At 48.2% G+C, this 18,887-nt stretch overlaps 1 protein-coding gene across 1 annotated transcript in view; it reads left to right on the top strand.

Annotated features, from left to right (window-relative positions):
- LOC130369731 (collagen alpha-1(XXV) chain) overlaps positions 1-18,362 on the top strand; it is a 134,027-nt gene extending 115,665 nt beyond the window's left edge. Inside the window, exons 19-37 of the mRNA XM_056575235.1 lie at positions 533-601; positions 1,462-1,506; positions 1,761-1,805; positions 2,193-2,270; positions 3,010-3,033; positions 3,883-3,927; positions 6,869-6,913; positions 7,265-7,345; positions 7,794-7,856; positions 8,043-8,093; positions 8,825-8,851; positions 9,673-9,753; positions 11,114-11,167; positions 11,838-11,891; positions 13,303-13,329; positions 13,594-13,638; positions 15,337-15,414; positions 16,951-16,989; positions 18,191-18,362. Coding sequence (XP_056431210.1) covers positions 533-601; positions 1,462-1,506; positions 1,761-1,805; positions 2,193-2,270; positions 3,010-3,033; positions 3,883-3,927; positions 6,869-6,913; positions 7,265-7,345; positions 7,794-7,856; positions 8,043-8,093; positions 8,825-8,851; positions 9,673-9,753; positions 11,114-11,167; positions 11,838-11,891; positions 13,303-13,329; positions 13,594-13,638; positions 15,337-15,414; positions 16,951-16,989; positions 18,191-18,217 — 978 coding nt within the window. The 3' untranslated portion in view covers positions 18,218-18,362. The remainder of the gene's footprint in view (positions 1-532; positions 602-1,461; positions 1,507-1,760; positions 1,806-2,192; positions 2,271-3,009; positions 3,034-3,882; positions 3,928-6,868; positions 6,914-7,264; positions 7,346-7,793; positions 7,857-8,042; positions 8,094-8,824; positions 8,852-9,672; positions 9,754-11,113; positions 11,168-11,837; positions 11,892-13,302; positions 13,330-13,593; positions 13,639-15,336; positions 15,415-16,950; positions 16,990-18,190) is intronic.
- The last annotated feature ends 525 nt before the right edge of the window (positions 18,363-18,887 follow it).

Here is an 18,887-nt window from a genome sequence, read left to right as displayed (position 1 = left end):
CGCTTCAATTCGACTGAGGAATAGATAGAGACACTCAGCTCAACAGCGCTCTCTAGTGGCTGCTTTGGGGTGGTTCACTTTTGCAAGAATTGGAAAAATATGTAGTCTTCTTCAGTCTTTGTGAGTAACAGTCTTGCATAAAAAAGTTTCTGGAATTGAATCTGATACACACTGGGTTACTGCAGATTATATTTAGATTACATGAATGAAACTGATTACAATACAATTCTATTATTTTTGATATTTAACGCAAATTCCGAATTCCGTCCATGCATATAATTCAATTGTATACCACAGAGAATCAAACTAGGAGCTTTCAAAGCAGCATTTGATGGAAATTGAAAGAACTATGTATTCATAACTTTATATTCAGAATATTCTCTGTATTTGTCCTCTTCCCTTCATTCCGTCTCTCTCCCAGAAGCATGTGACTGATAAGGTGCTGGTTGTGTTTATGTTTCCCCCTCCTGGGGGGGGGGGTCTGATGGGGTCTTAATGGGCTGTGGGGATGTGTGTTTGTTATGACCTGCAGGGCGAGAGGGGGGATTACGGACCCCCAGGCAAGGGAGACAAAGGAGAGATCGGGACAGCTGGACCAAAGGTAAGAGTGTGTGTGTGTGTGTGTGTGTGTGTGTGTGTGTGTGTGTGTGTGTGTGTGTGTGTGTGTGTGTGTGTGTGTGTGTGTGTGTGTGTGTGTGTGTGTGTGTGTGTGTGTGTGTGCGTTAAATATTTTTTGGACGCTGCATTCTTTCTCTGTCTCCACCCACTGTCTGCACCATATTCAATTCAGTGTCCATGAAGACAAGCAAATATATACATATATTTGTTCATTTGATAATATAAGTAAAATAAAAAAGTTGCATTCAAAGGTAATTGGCTGTTCCTCGCAACTTTTCCCTTGTTAAAGCCATGTTGGCTCAGTGGTCCTCTGCCGCCCCCTACAGGTAGAACCCGGTAGAACGTCATTGCAATATCAAATGTTCCGCAAAATTCATTCAATGGCCTTAGTTGAGTTCAACTTAATCATCATTAGAAAGACAAATACGCCATTTAAAGGCCTCTTCCCTTGTTTTCTTGCGCCAAAGAAAAGCTGATTCAGTTGGCTGTTGTATACTTCTACCCCAGCAGCTGGTCAAAGCATCTAGAGAGAAAACATCCCAAAGCTATTTTCCCATCCTACCGATAACCCCCAGGAACAACAAACACTCCCTGTGGCGGATAAAGTCAAATAAACACCTCTGTTTCCGTCGTGGTTCTGCGATGTTGATACTCGGTTAATTAAGTTGCTGGGGAGGGGATTGGTGATTGGTCCAGAGATGTGGGTGTTGAGAATGAGTGTTTATCATCACAACCTCCCTAACGGGAAGAGAACACATCCATCTGGAGGGGTCGTTATGGCCCCGTGTGTTAGAATGGCTGCTGTGGTTCAGGGTCGTGACCTTTGACCTCTGAATACTGCAGGGGTCACCGGGAGAGGCGGGCGTTCCCGGGTTCAGAGGCACCAAGGTAAGCATTGACGATGTTTACATTTAATGTGCATTTACATTGATAATGTAAATGTCATGCACGGGAAGAAAATGTGGTGTGGTAAGATGATTGAACACATTATGTGTGGTGCTATGCACGTTATTCAAGAGCTTATCCCAGCTTTAGTCATCCCTGAGCAAAGATGCCGAATAGTAAAGACATAATAATTGATCAAATACATGAATGGAGTGATGTTTATCATTGTGTCCGCATCATCTCCCTCGATCCACTAGGGGGAGACTGGAGACAAGGGAGTCTTCGGCGCTATTGGCCCACAGGTGAGAAACAGCCACACTCATACGCAGTTTAAAAATTGAACCGTTCAATCTACTGCAATAGGCATATACATACAATGTTACGTGACATTGACATGATATTGATAATGTTGAGACTAGTGAATGTAGGGCAACGCAAGCTGAACTGCAATGACTCAAGTTCACCTCTAGGGGTTCGTATCGAGCAACTAATTTGGCTCTTGCCGTTTCCATTGCGTCTGCAGAAATGCCATCACCTACACCTGATGCCCTAGAGTGCTTTTAAAGTCGTTCATTAAGCAGAGAACGGCCCCAGAGCAAAATAGTATTTAATCTGTGACTTATGATATGTTTTACTCCAGATGTTATGAGAATCAAATTTTAATGTTTATTTGTGTGTCCAATGTGTAGGGCCCACCTGGACAGAAGGGAGATCAGGGAAACACGGAAATCATCGATTACAACGGCAACATCCAGGAGGCTCTGCAGGTCAGACTGACCACGCTTTTATTTTCCGAAACGCATCCATCATTCAAACTTTTCAATGTTCATTAAGGAGGCTCAGAAAGGAAAACGACTCTCTTTGTGCATTTCTTTATCTCTTCATACTTCAAACGTGCTCCTCCCTGCCGTTGTTTCTTCCTCTTCCTCTGAGGGCTTTGACGCTGCACACTGATAGCATGAATAGGATGCGTAGTCATGACGATATAACCGCCCTGTGATCTAAACCAGTGTTTCCCCCAGTACTGTATGGTTATGGCGGCCGCCTTAACAACAATAGGGCTCCGCCTTGACGACCAAAGTATAAAATATATATATATATATTTTTATTTTTTTTATTAGTTTTTAATTATTATGCATTAAAAAAGTACAAAACTCAAAAGTCGTAGGGAAAGAAAACATACTTCCATCAGGTACAAAAAATAAAGATAAATAATGCATTGGTGATGCTGTTCAAAATGTAATTGTGCGGACTGCAACTGCTCCTTGACCACCTTGACTAAGACATTTTCTGGGGGAAACTCTGTAAACGTTGACTGGCCGTTGAATGAGTCACTAGTGGTCGTGGGATAGAGAGAGCCTGTCTGCAGGCGCACACCGAAACGCTGCCGTCTCCCTCTGTTGTGTTTTCCACCCCCATGCTAATCTGCTCTCTCTTTCCTCCTCCATCTTTTCTCTTCCCCCTGCAAACCTCCTCTTTGACCGCCGCCCTTCTGGCGCACAACAGAAGATTACCACGTTTACAGTCACGGTAAACAATGCCTTCATCTGTTGTCTGTGCCCGCCCCGTGTGTGTGTGTGTGTGTGTGTGTGTGTGTGTGTGTGTGTGTGTGTGTGTGTGTGTGTGTGTGTGTGTGTGTGTGTGTGTGTGTGTGTGTGTGTGTGTGTGTGTGTGTGTGTGTGTGTGTGTTCCTGCACGGCCCCTGAGCCTGAACCCCCTCCACGGGGGGGGCCCCTCTCCTGTCCGGCCCCTACAACGCACCGCTCCCCTGCCTTTAGTCTTCCAACCCCCCCCCGCCCCTCCCTACCGGCCCCGGCCCCGCCCCTACCAGCCCCCCCCCCGCCCCCCCCTACCAGCCCCGGCCCCCGCCCCGCAGGTTGATTGGCAGCGGCGTCTCGGAGCCTCGCGTGTGCCGAGTGTGTGAGCCGCCGGCAGAAACCGCCAAACGGGCGGGGCGGCGGAGGGGAGGACGGACGGGAGGACGTCCGTCCTCGTCCTCGTGCCGACCGTGTGTCGTCACGCTCACAGCAACACCGTTTTGCTGACGCTTTTGTCCAAAGCGACTTCCAACCATTCATTCACCCGTTCACACACCGACGGCGGAGTCGACCACGCAGGGCGACAGCCAGCTCGCCGGGGGGCGGTCAGGGTGAGGCGCCTCGCTCAGGGACACCTCGGCCCTGAGCGAGGAAGAGCCCTGGATCGAACTAGCGACCTTCCGGTCACCAGTCAACCCCGCTTTACCTCCTGAGCCGCTGTGGCCCCGCCCCACGGTCGTACCGCGGCGTGTTTCTGTCCGTGTGGCTGCCGTGTGTTGACCTGTTGTGCGTGATGTCTTTGTGTTGGTCCTAACAAGGTGTCTCTTGTTTGTTCCCCTAGGGTCCCCCCGGTCCGCCCGGGCCCCTGGGCCCTCAGGGCCTGAAGGTAAGCGCATGATTGGGAGAAGTGTCACAGATCGGTTTCAGACTCTTAGGTCTGACGGCCGACGAGCTCAGATCGGGTTTCACGTTCTTTTTCGTTTTGATTTGATTGTCGTAGTTTTCCACATGCATTAGTTTTGGTGTGACCCGAGTTTAACCGATGAGCGAATTGTCCATAATGTTAGAACTTGACGTTGCACACTTGATAATCTGTTGTTGTGTGGCTAAAGAGTCCCCTAATGTGAGAGAGAGAGAGGTCAGCAGAGAGAGAGGTCATGTTTACCGAAGCTCCGCTAGGCATTGGAAAAAAAGACTTAATTCATTGTTCAGATCTACTTTATTTTATTTTATTTCATGATCATAATACTTAACAATATATAGTTTGTTTCAATCGTCCTCCATCGCTCGATTCAACAATACATTTTGGCACTTTTTATGACTCCCGGATCAGACCGCAGCAAAAGCCTTGGACTTTCCTATCGCCAACATGCCTCTGTACTCGGATATCTCAGGCACGGAGACTGGGAAATGCACAGACTGCACCAAACTGCGACAGACAGTGGCTTTATTTGAAACGAGACAAGCAGCATTAGAAAAAAGCAAACGATACAGTTCCGATGGGTCCTTTGCGATTTTCCAGCTGAATTTAAGAAACTGGAAGATGTTGGCATCAAACTTGCATCTGTGTCAATGATAGCATCGCCACGTCATGGCCACAGGCTGATAACCCCCAAGCGGAGGGCACCCCAGCCCCCCCCCTGTACTGATAGTAGTCCTGAGTATTACTGAGACAAAAAAGGGTTCAGCCGTAAACACAGTATAAAGGAAGTTTAACATAATCTGCTGAACCCAAGGTTGCCTACGTCAAAACATGGCAACTTTTGCATTCATGCTGTAACCACTAAGAGAGTAAACAAAGGGAAACTTAGACAAACTGCTAACCTCACAAATCTCATATCTATTGCCTCCAAACCAAAAACAACCTTAAAGCCTATCAAAAACACCATCAGGATGGCTCTACTAAATGTTAGGTCTCTTAATAACAAATCATTTTTAGTCAATGATTTTGTCACCACTTCTAAACTGGATTTTATGTTTTTAACTGAAAAATGGCTGGAACAAAATAACAGTGCAACCGTTCTGATAGAGACAGCTCCTCCCAACTAGAACTTTAAACTAGATCTGGAAAAAGAGGTGGAGGGGTTGCTGCTGTATTTAAAAATGTATTTCAGGGGAAACGGATGTTATTTGGTGATTTTCCATCATTCGAATACCTTAGTGCTGTATTGAAATGCTCCCCCAGAGTTCTCCTATTAATTATTTACAGGCCACCCACTTACTCTGCACATTTTTTCGATGACTTCACAGAATTATTGTCTAGCAACTCCACAGAATTTGACTGTCTAGTTATAACTGGTTACTTCAATTTTCATACTGATGATTTGAATGACAAGTGTGTAAAAAAACTTTTTACCATTTTGGACACATTTGAACTGTCTCAACATGTGAAAGAGGCTACTCATTGTAAGGGGCACACTCGAGACCTGGTTATCACAAAGGGCCTCAATGTTTCTGATCTCTCTGTCACTGATCCTTCCTTGTCTGACCACTTTTGTGTTTTCTTTAACATATCTTTTATTCCCGACATACAGACAAAATCAAATACTCTCAAAAAACGGTATATCAATGAAGATTCTAATGTACTTTTTAAAAAGGCCATCTCCTTGCTACCACCTCTCAACCCATGTTCTGCTGATGATCTTGTAGAAAACTTTAATTTGAAAATTTTGAAAGTCATAGATGTCATTGCACCTTATAAGGTTAAAACGATTTCTGGAAAGCAACACTTCATATTCACCATGATATCTATAAAGAGAGCCTCCGTGCCTGCAATTTAGACTTAAAATGAGCTAGAGTGCTGCTGTGCCGGTGCATTGAGCAAGTGAAAGACTGGATGTGCCGAAATTTCCTTCAACTAAATGAGGACAAAACAGAGATAATTGTATTTGGTTCTAAAACGGAAAGGCTTAAATTAACCCAACACCTTCACTCTCTGTCCCTGAAAACCTCAATCTAAGCCAGAAATCTAGGGGTTATCATGGATTCAGATTTACATTTTGAGAGTCAAATCAAATCAGTTACAAAATCTGCATATTATTACCTTAAAAATGCAGCAAGACATCGAGGGCTCATGTCCACTGAAGACTTACAAAAACTTGTACATGCCTTTATCACTAGTAAGCTTGATTACTGCAATGGTCTCCTTACAGGTCTCCCAAAACAAACTCTGAGGAAGCTTCAGCTTGTTCAGAATGCTGCTGCTAGAGTTGTAACAAAGACCAAAAAATGTGAACATATTACACCAATTCTTAAATCGTTACATTTGCTTCCTGTAGGTCAGAGAATTGATTTTAAAATCATGTTGCTAACCTAGAAATCCCTACATGGGGATTAACTGATATGCTTCCAATACATCAGCCTTCTAGACCACTAAGATCCTCTGAGACCAATCTGTTAATTATCCCCAGAGTAAACGCGAAACATGGGAAAGCAGGATTTAGTTACTATGCAACAAATAGCTGGAATAAACTCCCTGAGGATTTAAGACTTGCCCCAACTCTGAGCACCTTTAAAACAAGACTGAAGACTTTTATGTTTGCTTTAGCTTTCTGCTAAATCTTAAATACATTGCTCTTTCTAAAAAGCTTTTTTAACTTTGCCTATATTTTCTATTTTAATACTAAAATGCCTTTTTGACTTTCTATTTTACTCATTTCTTTGCATATGTTTTCTTTTACTTATCTATTATTTAATTTTATTGTATGGCAATGATTATATGTGAAGCACTTTGAGTCTGCCTTGTGTATGAAAAGTGCTACATAAATAAAGTTGCCTTGCCTTGCCTTATAACCCTAACGACCATCCTGTATTTGCTCCGTGTCTAGGGGGATCAAGGGCTGCCTGGCCTCCCGGGACTTGACGGTGAACGGGTAAGTCTGAAGTTATTTATTTGACAGACATTTGAACCTGCCGAACTGCGCCCTGTTAGAGGAGCGCTCAGAACGACATGCATGTGGCTGTTCTACTACATACCGGCTATGCGGGTTATTCTGGCCTCCTCTCAACACAGGACTCGGGGTTTAGAAGCCGGTTTAGTGTAACGTTTGGAATTGTTTGTTGATGCATGCAGACACAGGTCGGTTAAACCTGTGCACACGATTACTAAAAGCAACACCAGGTGTGCAGCCTCAGCCGGCCCCTGAGTCCGATCTCTCAGACTCAGGCCAGGGGAGGCCGAGGGGTTGATAAGGTGCCATGTTTCCCCCCCACTATCTCCTCAGGGCTACAAGGGTTCCAAGGGAGACATGGGGATGCCGGGCTCATCTGGGGAGAAGGGCACCACCGGCCTGCCTGGACTTCCTGTAAGAACCATGTTTAATATTTAAACGGGACGTGCTCCTGCATGTCCCGTTTGTTCAGGGGACTTTGGACGAATATGTTTGTTGTTTTCATAGTTTAAATTATACAGGTTTTAAAGGAATGGGAACAGCGAGTGTGTGTGTGTGCGCTTGTGCGCGTGCCTTTGTCCACTTGTGCGTGTGACGTGCGTGCGTGCCTTCATCGGTGTGTGTGCGTGCGTGTGTGTGTGCGTGCCTTCATCAGTGCGTGCTTGCCTTCGTCGACATGTGTTTGCGTACATGCAGCGTGCGTGCGTGCCTTCATCGGTGTGTGTGTGTGTGTGTGTGCGTGTGTGTGTGCGTGCGTGCGTGCATTCGTCTGTGCGTGCGCGTGTGCTTGCGTGTGCAGGAATGTGTGCTAGCCTCTAACCTCCGAGTGAGGTGGCTCACCTTGCCTGTCCTGTCTCCTCAGGGGACCAACGGGGCCAAAGGGGACCGGGGGGACTCCGGGATGACGGGCGCCGAGGGGCCCTCGGTACGTGTCCTGCTTAGCAACGCCTCCTCCTTAGCAACGCCTCCCGGTCGCCGACCGAAGCGTGGTCGGCGTTGCGCTCCCATCACAACTCTCTTTATTCCTCGTATTCCTTCATAATAGATCACGATGCGTCGAGACACAATTCATCGTAATTCTAAACGTTCTTTTGGTGCGTTTGTTTTGTAGATCACCGGCCTTCCAGGCCCGCTGGGGCCGCACGGACCCCCAGGACCCATGGTGAGACCAACTTTTGGGGGTGCACCTTCTCCATGTGCTACCCCGATACTCTCAGGCCCTCCGCCGACCGCCGCTCAACATGGCCGGGCCGACACGCGGCCTTTTAGATCGCACGTCGCCGTGAGCATGGACTAGCCGGCGGGTTCATGTTGACTCGGGTTCGGTAATGGGCTCTCTCCTCTGACACGCCCGTCTGAGGACACAGTGGACGGGGTCAAGGAGTTCCAGCGCTGTTTCCCAACAGGGCTCTGTCCTTCTGGGAGGGCGGAGGTCGAAACACTAACCTTAAACATTAACCAGCCTTTGAGGGAAAACTGGTTTCTACCTTCCTCTTTTGTTTCCCTCATGAATGACGTCGACAACATGTGGATGTTTGTCGGATGTCAACACAAGGTGATAAACTTGATTCATCATAGAGTACACCGTGTTGCACATGGCTTTGCGATGTACCGTACAAAATCATTCGGTGATTGACTCACCTGCGACGTTCGTCAGTGAGTTGAAATGCAGCCGGCCAAGCAAGTCTTTAATGTGGGATAAAGTCTCAGAAATAACATTTCTACCCTGCTCTAATGACTTGCAAGGGCAAGTCTATGTGTTTATGTTGAAGCACTTGAAACTATAAAGGGAGCAAGAAAGAGATTATGCCTTTCGCTAACAAGTTAAAAATATATTGACTTTTAGATGAGCCAACTGTACCATGACACAAACATGTTTCCTTTTGATTTCAGGGTCCCCATGGTTTTCCCGGACTGAAGGTAATCTCACTTCATGCATTCGTCCTTTTCTTTCGTGGCTCAGGTGTGCTTGGTCTGAGTCTAGACGAGGCCGCACCTCACCAAACCAGACTTTTAGGATAGGGGAAGATTCCCGCTGAAACGTGCCGTCGTCAAGTGCCTTAAACGACAGCCTTAGGCTGCCAAACGCCTTTATGTGAATGCAACGTTACAGGAACCAGTGGTGCACGTACGACAAGCTTTGACATTGCAGAGAGTAATTGTGTTCTTGTTACTCTGATGGCACTGGCACACCTTTAGCCCATTACCTCAGTTTACATCAACATCATTAGGCAATGATTACTGGACCATTAGCGAACAGTTCATAACTGCTAGTTCATGATTATTACTGCATGAACTAACGTAAATGAATGGTTTTATTACTGCATGAACTAATGTTACTTTCTAATGCTCTATTCAGGTGCATTAAGTGTACTAAATGTCACCAACGACTCTTTGAGTTTGGACTAGAGTTTCCACACACCCTTAAGGCAGTCCACAGGTCTCCTGTAGGTTGGTACTGAGAGTCAGTCAGTCAGTCAGTCAGTCAGTCAATCAGTCAGTCAGTCTGTCAAACTGACTATAGTCTGACACCAGGTTCTCACTACAGACTGACCGACTGACAGACTGACCGACTGACACTGACTGACAGACTGACTGACTGACTGACTGACTGACTGACTGACTGACTGACTGACTCTAGTCATAACTGGGTGTCAGCCTAGCAGTGGTCAGGCCGGTACCCCCAGCCCCTGGTGTTGTGGCGGTACTCACCCCCCCCCCCCCCCCCCCCCTCCTTTCAGGGTGACGCGGGGCTGCACGGGGCCAAGGGGGCCCGGGGCGAGGTCGGCCACAAGGGGGACCGCGGACCCCTGGGGCTTCCCGTAAGTACACACACACACACACACACACACACACACACACACACACACACACACACACACACACACACACACACACACACACACACCACCGTCCCCATGTACCCCCCACCACACCCCTCTCCCTCATCTCCCCTCACTCACCCCTGTTTTGTCTCAGTGTAGCATTGGTCACACACTGTGTGTGCGTGTGTGTGTGTGTGTGTGTGTGTGTCCAAGTCTACCACTGTGTGATCATATGTGTGGTTGCGTGGTGCCCCCCCCCCCTCTAGCGTAAGCCCCGCCCCCCCGACTGTGTGTTCATCCTCGCCTCAGCCGAACCCGCTCGTCCCACCCCTCCTCACATAACCTAGAATCCTGTACTGTGTTGTTGTGTTGTCGTTGTTGTTGTTGTTGTTGATGTTGTTGTCCTAATAACGGCCAATAAGTGTCTGTTCTCCCCGACGTGGCGTCTCCGTGGTTACTAATCCCCGCCTTGTCCCCATGTCACCGCACATACCTCCACACACCAATCAGGGAGCGTCTGGCTTGGACGGCAAGCCCGGAACCGGGGTGAGTCATGTGATCAGAACATCCATCCACACCCCCCCCCCCCCCCCCGCTGACCTCCCGACCCCCTCACCCTCCCCCCCTCCTCCTCATCCTCCACCTCGCCCCCTGATCCGCTCCCTCCCTCCCTTCCTCCCACCTCGGTTTCGCCTCAGGCTCTTTGTGTCGTTGCCATGCCAACGGTGCGTACCATCCAGCGCTCTCGTCCTCTTAAGGGGGCTACGGTGGCCCAAAAGGGGAGGTTGTTTGTTGTTGTTTACATTTTGTTTTGCCAGCCATCCCTTCGGTTCGGCTGTGATTCTTTGCCCGTGCAGCCATGACCTTTGTTAAACTGGTTTCATCCTTTAATAACGTCAAACCCATCCCTGCCAAAGTCTGAGGCACATTTTAATCCCACTGGATCATTTTGGTCCACGGATAAAAAAAAACGACAATTAAAAAATCTCCCCCTGAACAAAACGGATGGCTTGCAGTAATGAGTTCCTGTTGAGTTCACGTTGAGCTCAGTGTGTTGTGTTCGGTCCATACGACTCCCTAAGAACCCCCCTCGCCATGCGTCTTATTAACACAACATTAACAACATCCGTATCGTAAGCGTATTTTGTGTCCATAGCATGAACGGATAACACCGATCAACGAGTCTTCTGCGCCCTTTGTGTACATTTAAGACATTGTGGCGACGCTACTGTGCCGCTGCCATAGCCCCCCTCCTCCCTTCTCCCAGTCCTTCTCGGGGCCAGGGAGGGGTTCTGCGGGGGTCTAGCCTGTGTCTCTGTCCCCTTGTGTGACGTGTTGTGGTGGGTGCTGTTCGCAGGGCACGGACGGACCTGTGGGCCCAGCCGGACCCGCCGGGCCCAAGGGAGACATAGTAAGAAAAGGGTTTTGTGGGTTGTTTTCTTCCAGTGTTTGCATGTTTTGGGACGGGGCAATGCACTGGTGAATGGCTTTATGTAGAGCCGCAGGGGGGGGGGGGGCGTGTTCCCCTAAAAGACCCCCTCCGCTATAGACCTGACTTAGGACTCATGGGTCGCATCAAGTAGCCTTACAAGCGTCAATCCAACTTCAGTCCTTTGCTCAGTTAGGTTTATCCCTTTTCCCTGACATCTGCCTCAGGTGTTGGCCAGGGCTGAGACAAAAGGAAAGAGTTGCTGAATAGCAATCTTTCTTAATCTCTCTCTGTGTCTGCCCAACCCAGAACTGGAAATTGACGGAGCCAATTATCAACACACTTCTGTTGGCTTGATTTCCTAATATTTTTTTGAGAGTCGGGAATGAGAGTACTGAATCGTCTGAGCTGTGGCGTATTGTTTTGAGTTCAAATCTGGTTCATGTTTGTGTAGCTGTAAAGGTGTGTCACACCCAAAGAGAAGCAAATATTGTGCGTTATTCAGCCGCAAGCGTTCCAGCCATTCACGCCGATGCAAATATTTGCATCCATACGCATCTTTGCATTGACTTTGTATTTATTTGCACCCAAACAAAAATTCACTTCGCTTTCGGGTTGAACGCACAATAACACATGGCTCTGTTGTGTGCAGGGGGAACGAGGCACCTCCGGAGAGCCTGGTCCGAGAGGACCTTACGGACTACCTGTAAGTTGGTACTGAGAGCCCAGCCACACGTGTCCCCCTCACGCCCATACACCCGCCCCCTCACACCCATACACCTGTCCCCCTCACACCCATACACCTGTCCCCCTCACACCCATACACCTGTGCCCCTCACACCCATACACCTGTCCCCCTCACACCCATACACCTGTGCCCCTCACACCCATACACCTGTCCCCCTCACACCCATACACCTGTCCCCCTCACACCCATACACCTGTCCCCCTCACACCCATACACCTGTCCCCCTCACACCCATACACCTGTGCCCCTCACACCCATACACCTGTCCCCCTCACACCCATACACCTGTGCCCCTCACACCCATACACCTGTCCCCCTCACACCCATACACCTGTGCCCCTCACGCCCATACACCTGTCCCCCTCACACCCATACACCTGTCCCCCTCACACCCATACACCTGTCCCCCTCACGCCCATACACCTGTCCCCCTCACACCCATACACCTGTCCCCCTCACACCCATACACCTGTCCCCCTCACACCCATACACCTGTCCCCCTCACGCCCATACACCTGTGCCCCTCACACCCATACACCTGTCCCCCTCACACCCATACACCTGTGCCCCTCACGCCCATACACCTGTCCCCCTCACGCCCATACACCTGTCCCCCTCACACCCATACACCTGTCCCCCTCACACCCATACACCTGTGCCCCTCACGCCCCATACACCTGTGCCCCTCACGCCCCATACACCTGTCCAACAAGGATTCGTTAGAATGTTTCCTAAAAGCTATGAAAAAGGTGATATAGCATTAAAAGGAATTTGAGAGATGGTTTGACATTGCTTTAAATTGCCAAAATATGAACAGGTTGCAATTTAACCTATAAAAGGAGCCCTTTGCTGACACTTCACATGCATAGAACATCCTGTGGGCCAGTTTTACAGAGTTAAAGGAATCATGACGTCCGAGTACAGATAAAGGGCTCCAAACTTTTTATTTGTGCATTGTCCACTCACGGCTCTCCCCTGATAAACCGAATTAACCAAATATCCTAATAAACTTGAGGTGATGACTGACGTTTATTTGTGATTATAACTAGCATTGGTTCATGATTGTTTTCTTTTTAAAACCACGTAGATCCCACTGCAGTGCGCAATGCAACTCGAGCAGGCTGTAGTTCACTTAGCGGCCACAGGGATCAGTAATGAGTAGGGATATCGGATTCTGCAAACTAGACTCTTGGGGTTAGAGTACAGGCATTGTCATGTTTAGAAAGATAGATTGTGCGTCACTTAATCAGCCACGATAAAGCAACTTGTACAAATGTACTAGGCACTCTGACAGCAGGTGTTGTGGACTGAAGCCATGCTACAATGCATATTTATTTATCTAATAATACATATTTATGCCTTCTTTCAGGGATCTGCCGGAACCCCAGGCTTGGACGTGAGTATATTTGTAAAAACGTACGATAGACGTACGTTTGTTTGCGCTATGCTAAAGTATGCTAAACAAATATAAAGATAGACTCATATTACCTGTACAATATTGTTGCACTTGTGTAATTTAAAGCGACAACGTTTTTGTGTCGTTTTACCACCACATTGCTATACGTTGTATCCCCTCCACTCGCTCACATCTGATCCGCTCACCATCTCAGAGCCATTCCTTGTATTGATGTGAGAGATTAACCGAGGTGTGCTTTGACAGGGCTTGACTGGAGAGAAAGGCGACATTGGGGAGAGGGGCGAAAAGGTAGTGCTAGACGTGCCTTGTTAGCCTGTCTAACCCGTAACACGACAGCTCAGCACTGATGTCAATGGACGCGTGACAGCAGGAGTCGGATCAGCTAGACTTGAGTGAAGAACTAAAAACCAAACACATATATGGAGTGCACCTTTGGGGAAGCATACGTTTATATACACTTTGGGGCGGCATCAATAAAGGTTATGCATAGAAAACACACATTACACATATATGTTTTCAACAGGCACAGTTTGACATAAGGGCTTGGGGATGGCGGGGGGGGTATATGTGTCCATTGATCAACTAGGATGATTATTGGTCAAGGTGAAAAGGTCATCCTTAATTCATCAATTCAAAATCACTCACATACATCAAACCGTTCAGCAGGCTTCCATCACATTTCTGCCAAATCACATCTTAAAAGCATCCAGAGTTATCTCCTTGGACAGGCCCAGCGCTCAGAACCAGGCACTGGTTAGTGTGCAGCAGTCCATTGACAACAGGCAGCGTCCACTCACCTGTGCGTCCGTGTCACTGCATGCCCGTGGCAACATACGGACGGCACCTGTCATCGTCCGGATCCTCTCCCTAACCCTCTCCTTGCTTGCTCCTCTGTCATCGTTCTTCCTGAAGTTCCTCTAACTCTGTAGCAACGTGTTTCATGTTCACCTGATAATCCTTCTTCTCTGTTGTTTGTTTTCTGACCGAAACCGAATGGTTGATTTATACAAAGTATTTGATTTGCTAATCGTACTCTGTGATGAACTGGGAAGTAAATGTATATGTATGTTATTGATCTAAGTATTACCTATTTAAATCGTAGTCTTAAGTGTACACAAATGAATATATTTTATGTCTCTTAAGCCTTCCCTTTATACCGGCATATTGTTTCTTCTATGTGCAGAATTCATACTTTTTGATGCCCTTACTTTGAAATGTCCATAATGTCCTCTGCTGTTCTGGAGGTGCCTTCCTCGCACCTCGTTCCTCCTTCCTGACCCCTCCTTCGGTGACTATCAGCCCTGTAGTCCTCTTCCCTCTCACTAAACCCCTCCTCCAGCCTTACGTGGCCAATCCGGTCCCTCCCTACCGCCCAACTTTAACAAGTCCCGTCCCCGTCTTCCCTCTCTGACTTCCTGACTGGCTGTCGATAACTCCTCCCCCTTCCTACTAGCATTGTCCCCCCCCCCCCCCCCCCCCATGTACCGTCGCTGTGCCCTGACGGAGCCGTTGTGTCCACAGGGGGAGAAGGGAAAGAAGGGCAAAAAGGGGCCCAAGGGGGAGAAAGGCGAACAGGGCGCCCCCGGATTAGACGCCCCCTGCCCGTTGGTATGTCCCGCCCGGTCGCGTGCTGGAACACACCTCCGAGACACCCAGAGAGAAGGGAGAGAGAACCTGCAGGGAGAACGCAGGGAGAACCTAGAGAGAACCTAGAGAGAACCTAGAGAGAACCTAGAGAGAAACTAGAGACAACAAGGAGGAGCAACCCTGAGTCCGGGACCAGGCAACCCCCAGACCCCACGCATCGAATTTGGTCAAGGAATTCTGACCTGAATAGTTTTTTTTTTTTGGTGTGTTGGCGTGAGGTGAGGGGATAGGGGGGCGCGATGCCGGGGTCTGTGCCGGGACCCCCAGGGATTGCTCCTTTCTTGGTACCGTGCCTCGCCGTCCCCCTCAGTAACACTCCCAGGTGGTCTTTGCAAACAGGGTTTCCGTGGGTTTAAGGGTGACAAGGGGGAGCCTGGGCAGCCCGGTCTGGACGGGCTGGACGCCCCATGCCAATTGGTACAGTATTCCTCTTCTGCATCCTCCTCCTCCTCCTCCTCCTCCTCCTCCTCCTCCTCCTCCTCCTCCTCCTCCTCCTCCTCCTCCTCCTCCTCCTCCTCCTCCACCCACCCATGCAGCCACCCACCCATGCATGCCATTGAACCTTTCTCCTGCTGCTGATACTAGTGAACCCAGCAGGGTGTCTCATTGTCGCGCTCCTAAACCTCGTCATCACATAGCCCATCAAACGCACGTCTTTCATTGATTGCCGTTTTTGAATATCGGCTTTGTTCAACTGTCCTGCTTTAACTAATGGGCACTGATGCATGTTTTATCCACGGACGCATGCCTATAACACTGTTGACTTTGCGGAAAACTTGATGCAAAATTCCCCAAATCTCTTTCTAACCCTCTGACCGCAAGCAGCCCACGTTAGATCAGATATCACATCAGGCAAAGGGAAAAACTTTGACCACTGCGTACGATGCGGTTGATGTAATATCCTTTTATCGCATTCAAACGGTACCCTCTCCTCTAATTCAATCCTTCCTCCTCTTAAAAAACACACAAACGACTACAACCTCTCCTTAAATCCTGTCCCCTCTGCTGTTTCCTTAAGGACTACTATCCCCCTTGACCTCTCCCATCTTTAACTTGATGCTAACCCAAATACCTGGACCCCCTTGAGATAACCACGCCCCCTCCTCTTTAACTCCTCCCCCTGTACGTACCAATTGGGCCAGACCACAGACCCCTACAGGAAGAGCCACAGTGGTATAAACCACCATATGTCAGGAGGCTATTTCAGACATCAACATGTGAAGAAGAGACATGGAATGGCGTTCATTTTTTCTCAGAGGGTTTTCATTATTTGTTGTGTGTGTGTGTGATACATTGCTTCATAGTGCATGGAAGAGTTGAATCATTTTCGACAGTTGACATTGGGTGTCTCATCTTCACTAACGATGTAGGGGAGCTGGTTTGGGCGTTGAATATTGTACTGTAGCTATAGCACCGCAAACACATAATTATTTCATTAGTACAGCCTCACAAATATCACAACACGGGTCACTCCCTCTGAAATGCACTTTGTTTTGTACATTTAATTATTTAATTTGGCATTTCAGCTCCCCAATGGACACAAATGTTAATTTGAATTTACATATAATTTTAATTATAATAGGAATTTTAAATTTCAAGACAGAATTGCACCGCATGATTTACATTGTGCTGAGCTCTCATCTGCATGATCATGTTGCCCTGTAAAGTAATGTTTGATTGATGTAAACAGCCTTAGCCATAGCCAAAGGTAAGCATTATTACAAGCTGCTGTCTAAAGTATAAATAGAGAGTATAAATAACCACATTTTCACTGGATGAATATTGTCAGAGCAACATGCCAAACCACCGCTTAGCCAGTGATTCCCTCTGCGGTCGCTGTTTGATTAAACGTTTGATTTGCATTTGGATGGACCACTGCACCACCTCCTCCTCATCATCTAATCCAAACTTCCTCTACTCCTTCTTCTTCCCACCGTGCTCTGGTCTCCCCAGGGCCCTGACGGACTGCCCATGCCTGGATGCTGGCAGAAGGTAAGGTCCCTTTCAGAGGCTTTTAAAGCATTTGGTGAATAGAGCAAGCAACACACAACCATTATTATTCACAACAACAGTCAAGAGCAAACAAACACAAAGATCACCTTTCTTCTGGAGAAAAACACAATTTGCAATGCTAATTAGGGGTTTATTTGGGTTCACACACACAACTTAAACGCTGCTAAAACCCTGCATGCTGCTTAGTTTGTACTTGTGTGCGACTCACAACGTGTGGAGACATTGAAAGTGTATCGCTGCTGTCCTATTCTCACATTCATGTCCAACAATATCCATGTCAGTGTTCAACCCTCCCATCTTGTCTGTCTCTTTGTGTTTTTGTCTTGCAGTGATCGAATCTCTAATCAGAATCGCATGGAGTTTGTAAATAATGAGTCCTATATGGTATTTATAGTTTTGGTTATTTTTTTCGACGGTAAGAAAAATGTCTAAAAGAAAGAAAGCGAAATAAAAGATACACAAATCTGGGTGCAAAGACACAACGACGACAACATCGCTGACAAAAACAGCAACACAACTACGGACTTCACCGCCTGGGATTCTTCTACTCAACATGCTGCGTGTTAGGGGGACAAACGTGTGTGTTTGTGTGTGTGTGTGTGTTCCCCACACTCGCTCACGTCAACTTTGTGTTAGAGGGGTTCAGCTCTGGTCCCGGTCCACTGCATGGCAAAAGACTGGGTCTCCCCCGGGACCACCACCAGAGGGGGGGGGGGGGCACAGTCGAGGGACGGACTCAAGGCTGGCTTCCCTAACCTCATGCGCAAGGTGTGGTTTTCTTTTTTTTTGGGGGGGGGTTTGGGTGGGGTTGTGTGTGTGTGTGCGTTCAGCTTCACGGGTCGCTCCTGACCCGACTTCAACTCCGCCCGTCCCTCGGTTCACCGCAAACTCATCGCCTGAGAGACAAAACAAAAAAAAAGGCAAAAGCAAGACCCCTCACCCTCCACACAACTAAAGCATGAGCACTGTAACGGCTTGGCGCTGTGTTTCGATGTCTTGTATATAATGTCTCCGTCGTGTGGTTTTCAATGTGGCTTCGGGAACAAAAAACAACAACAGCAACAAAACAAACAATCACTAACTCTCCCCGCCGCTGACAGAGTGAGCCGGCGGGGTCTCGATGGGTAACTCTGTGTTCTTCTTCTCTGCTCTCCGTGCGTCCGCCCCCCGCCCACCACAGGGAGTCACCCCCTGGCTGGTGGCCTGAGCCCCGCCCCCAAGAGACGGACCGCCCGTTTATTGATACGCTTTTATTGTGGCGGGGCCTGCGCTTTTGGTTTGAGCTACGACTCAGCAGGTTCTCGCCGTCGCTCCCCAGCGGTCCATATACCCCTCCCCCCCACCCCAACGGGATTCGGACCCAATCCCACCCCCCACCCTGACCTTGAGGGGGGCTGGAACCGTCGGCGAATCTAGGAAGATAAGGGGAGGATTATCCGACGTTGGGAATTATCCGAGGTCGTCTTTGTCTCGGACCGTCGGCGTGGCGATGTCCGTGGAGGGGGGCTGAAGCTCCCCCCCTCCCCCCGACCATAAGCAGGCGAGCTAGCAAGCTAGCAGACGAGCAAGCAAGCTAGCAGACGAGCTAGCAAGCTAGCAGACGAGCTAGATTGCCCCCAAGCGGCTTGGAGTGACGATGGAGAGTGGATTCCTGGAGTTCTCTTTCTCTTTCTCGATTGACTCATTGCCCTTACTCATTGTTTATATCGGTCTGTATCATAGCCTTCGGTGCCTCCAGCTTTAGTTATTCATTCCTTTATTTGTATTGAACAACGTGTATTATTGTTTTCATATTGTTTTATTGGAGTTATTCCAAGGGGCTTTCAACAAAAGCTTGTGTATAACCCTTGCTATGTAAAATGTGCCACAGTGTTTTG

The sequence above is a fragment of the Gadus chalcogrammus genome, chromosome 17 (genome assembly GCF_026213295.1).
Source record: "Gadus chalcogrammus isolate NIFS_2021 chromosome 17, NIFS_Gcha_1.0, whole genome shotgun sequence".
Classification (NCBI taxonomy): Eukaryota; Metazoa; Chordata; class Actinopteri; order Gadiformes; family Gadidae; genus Gadus; species Gadus chalcogrammus.
Note: the sequence above shows the minus strand (reverse complement) of the source record. Positions and strands in the feature narration are given on the sequence as shown.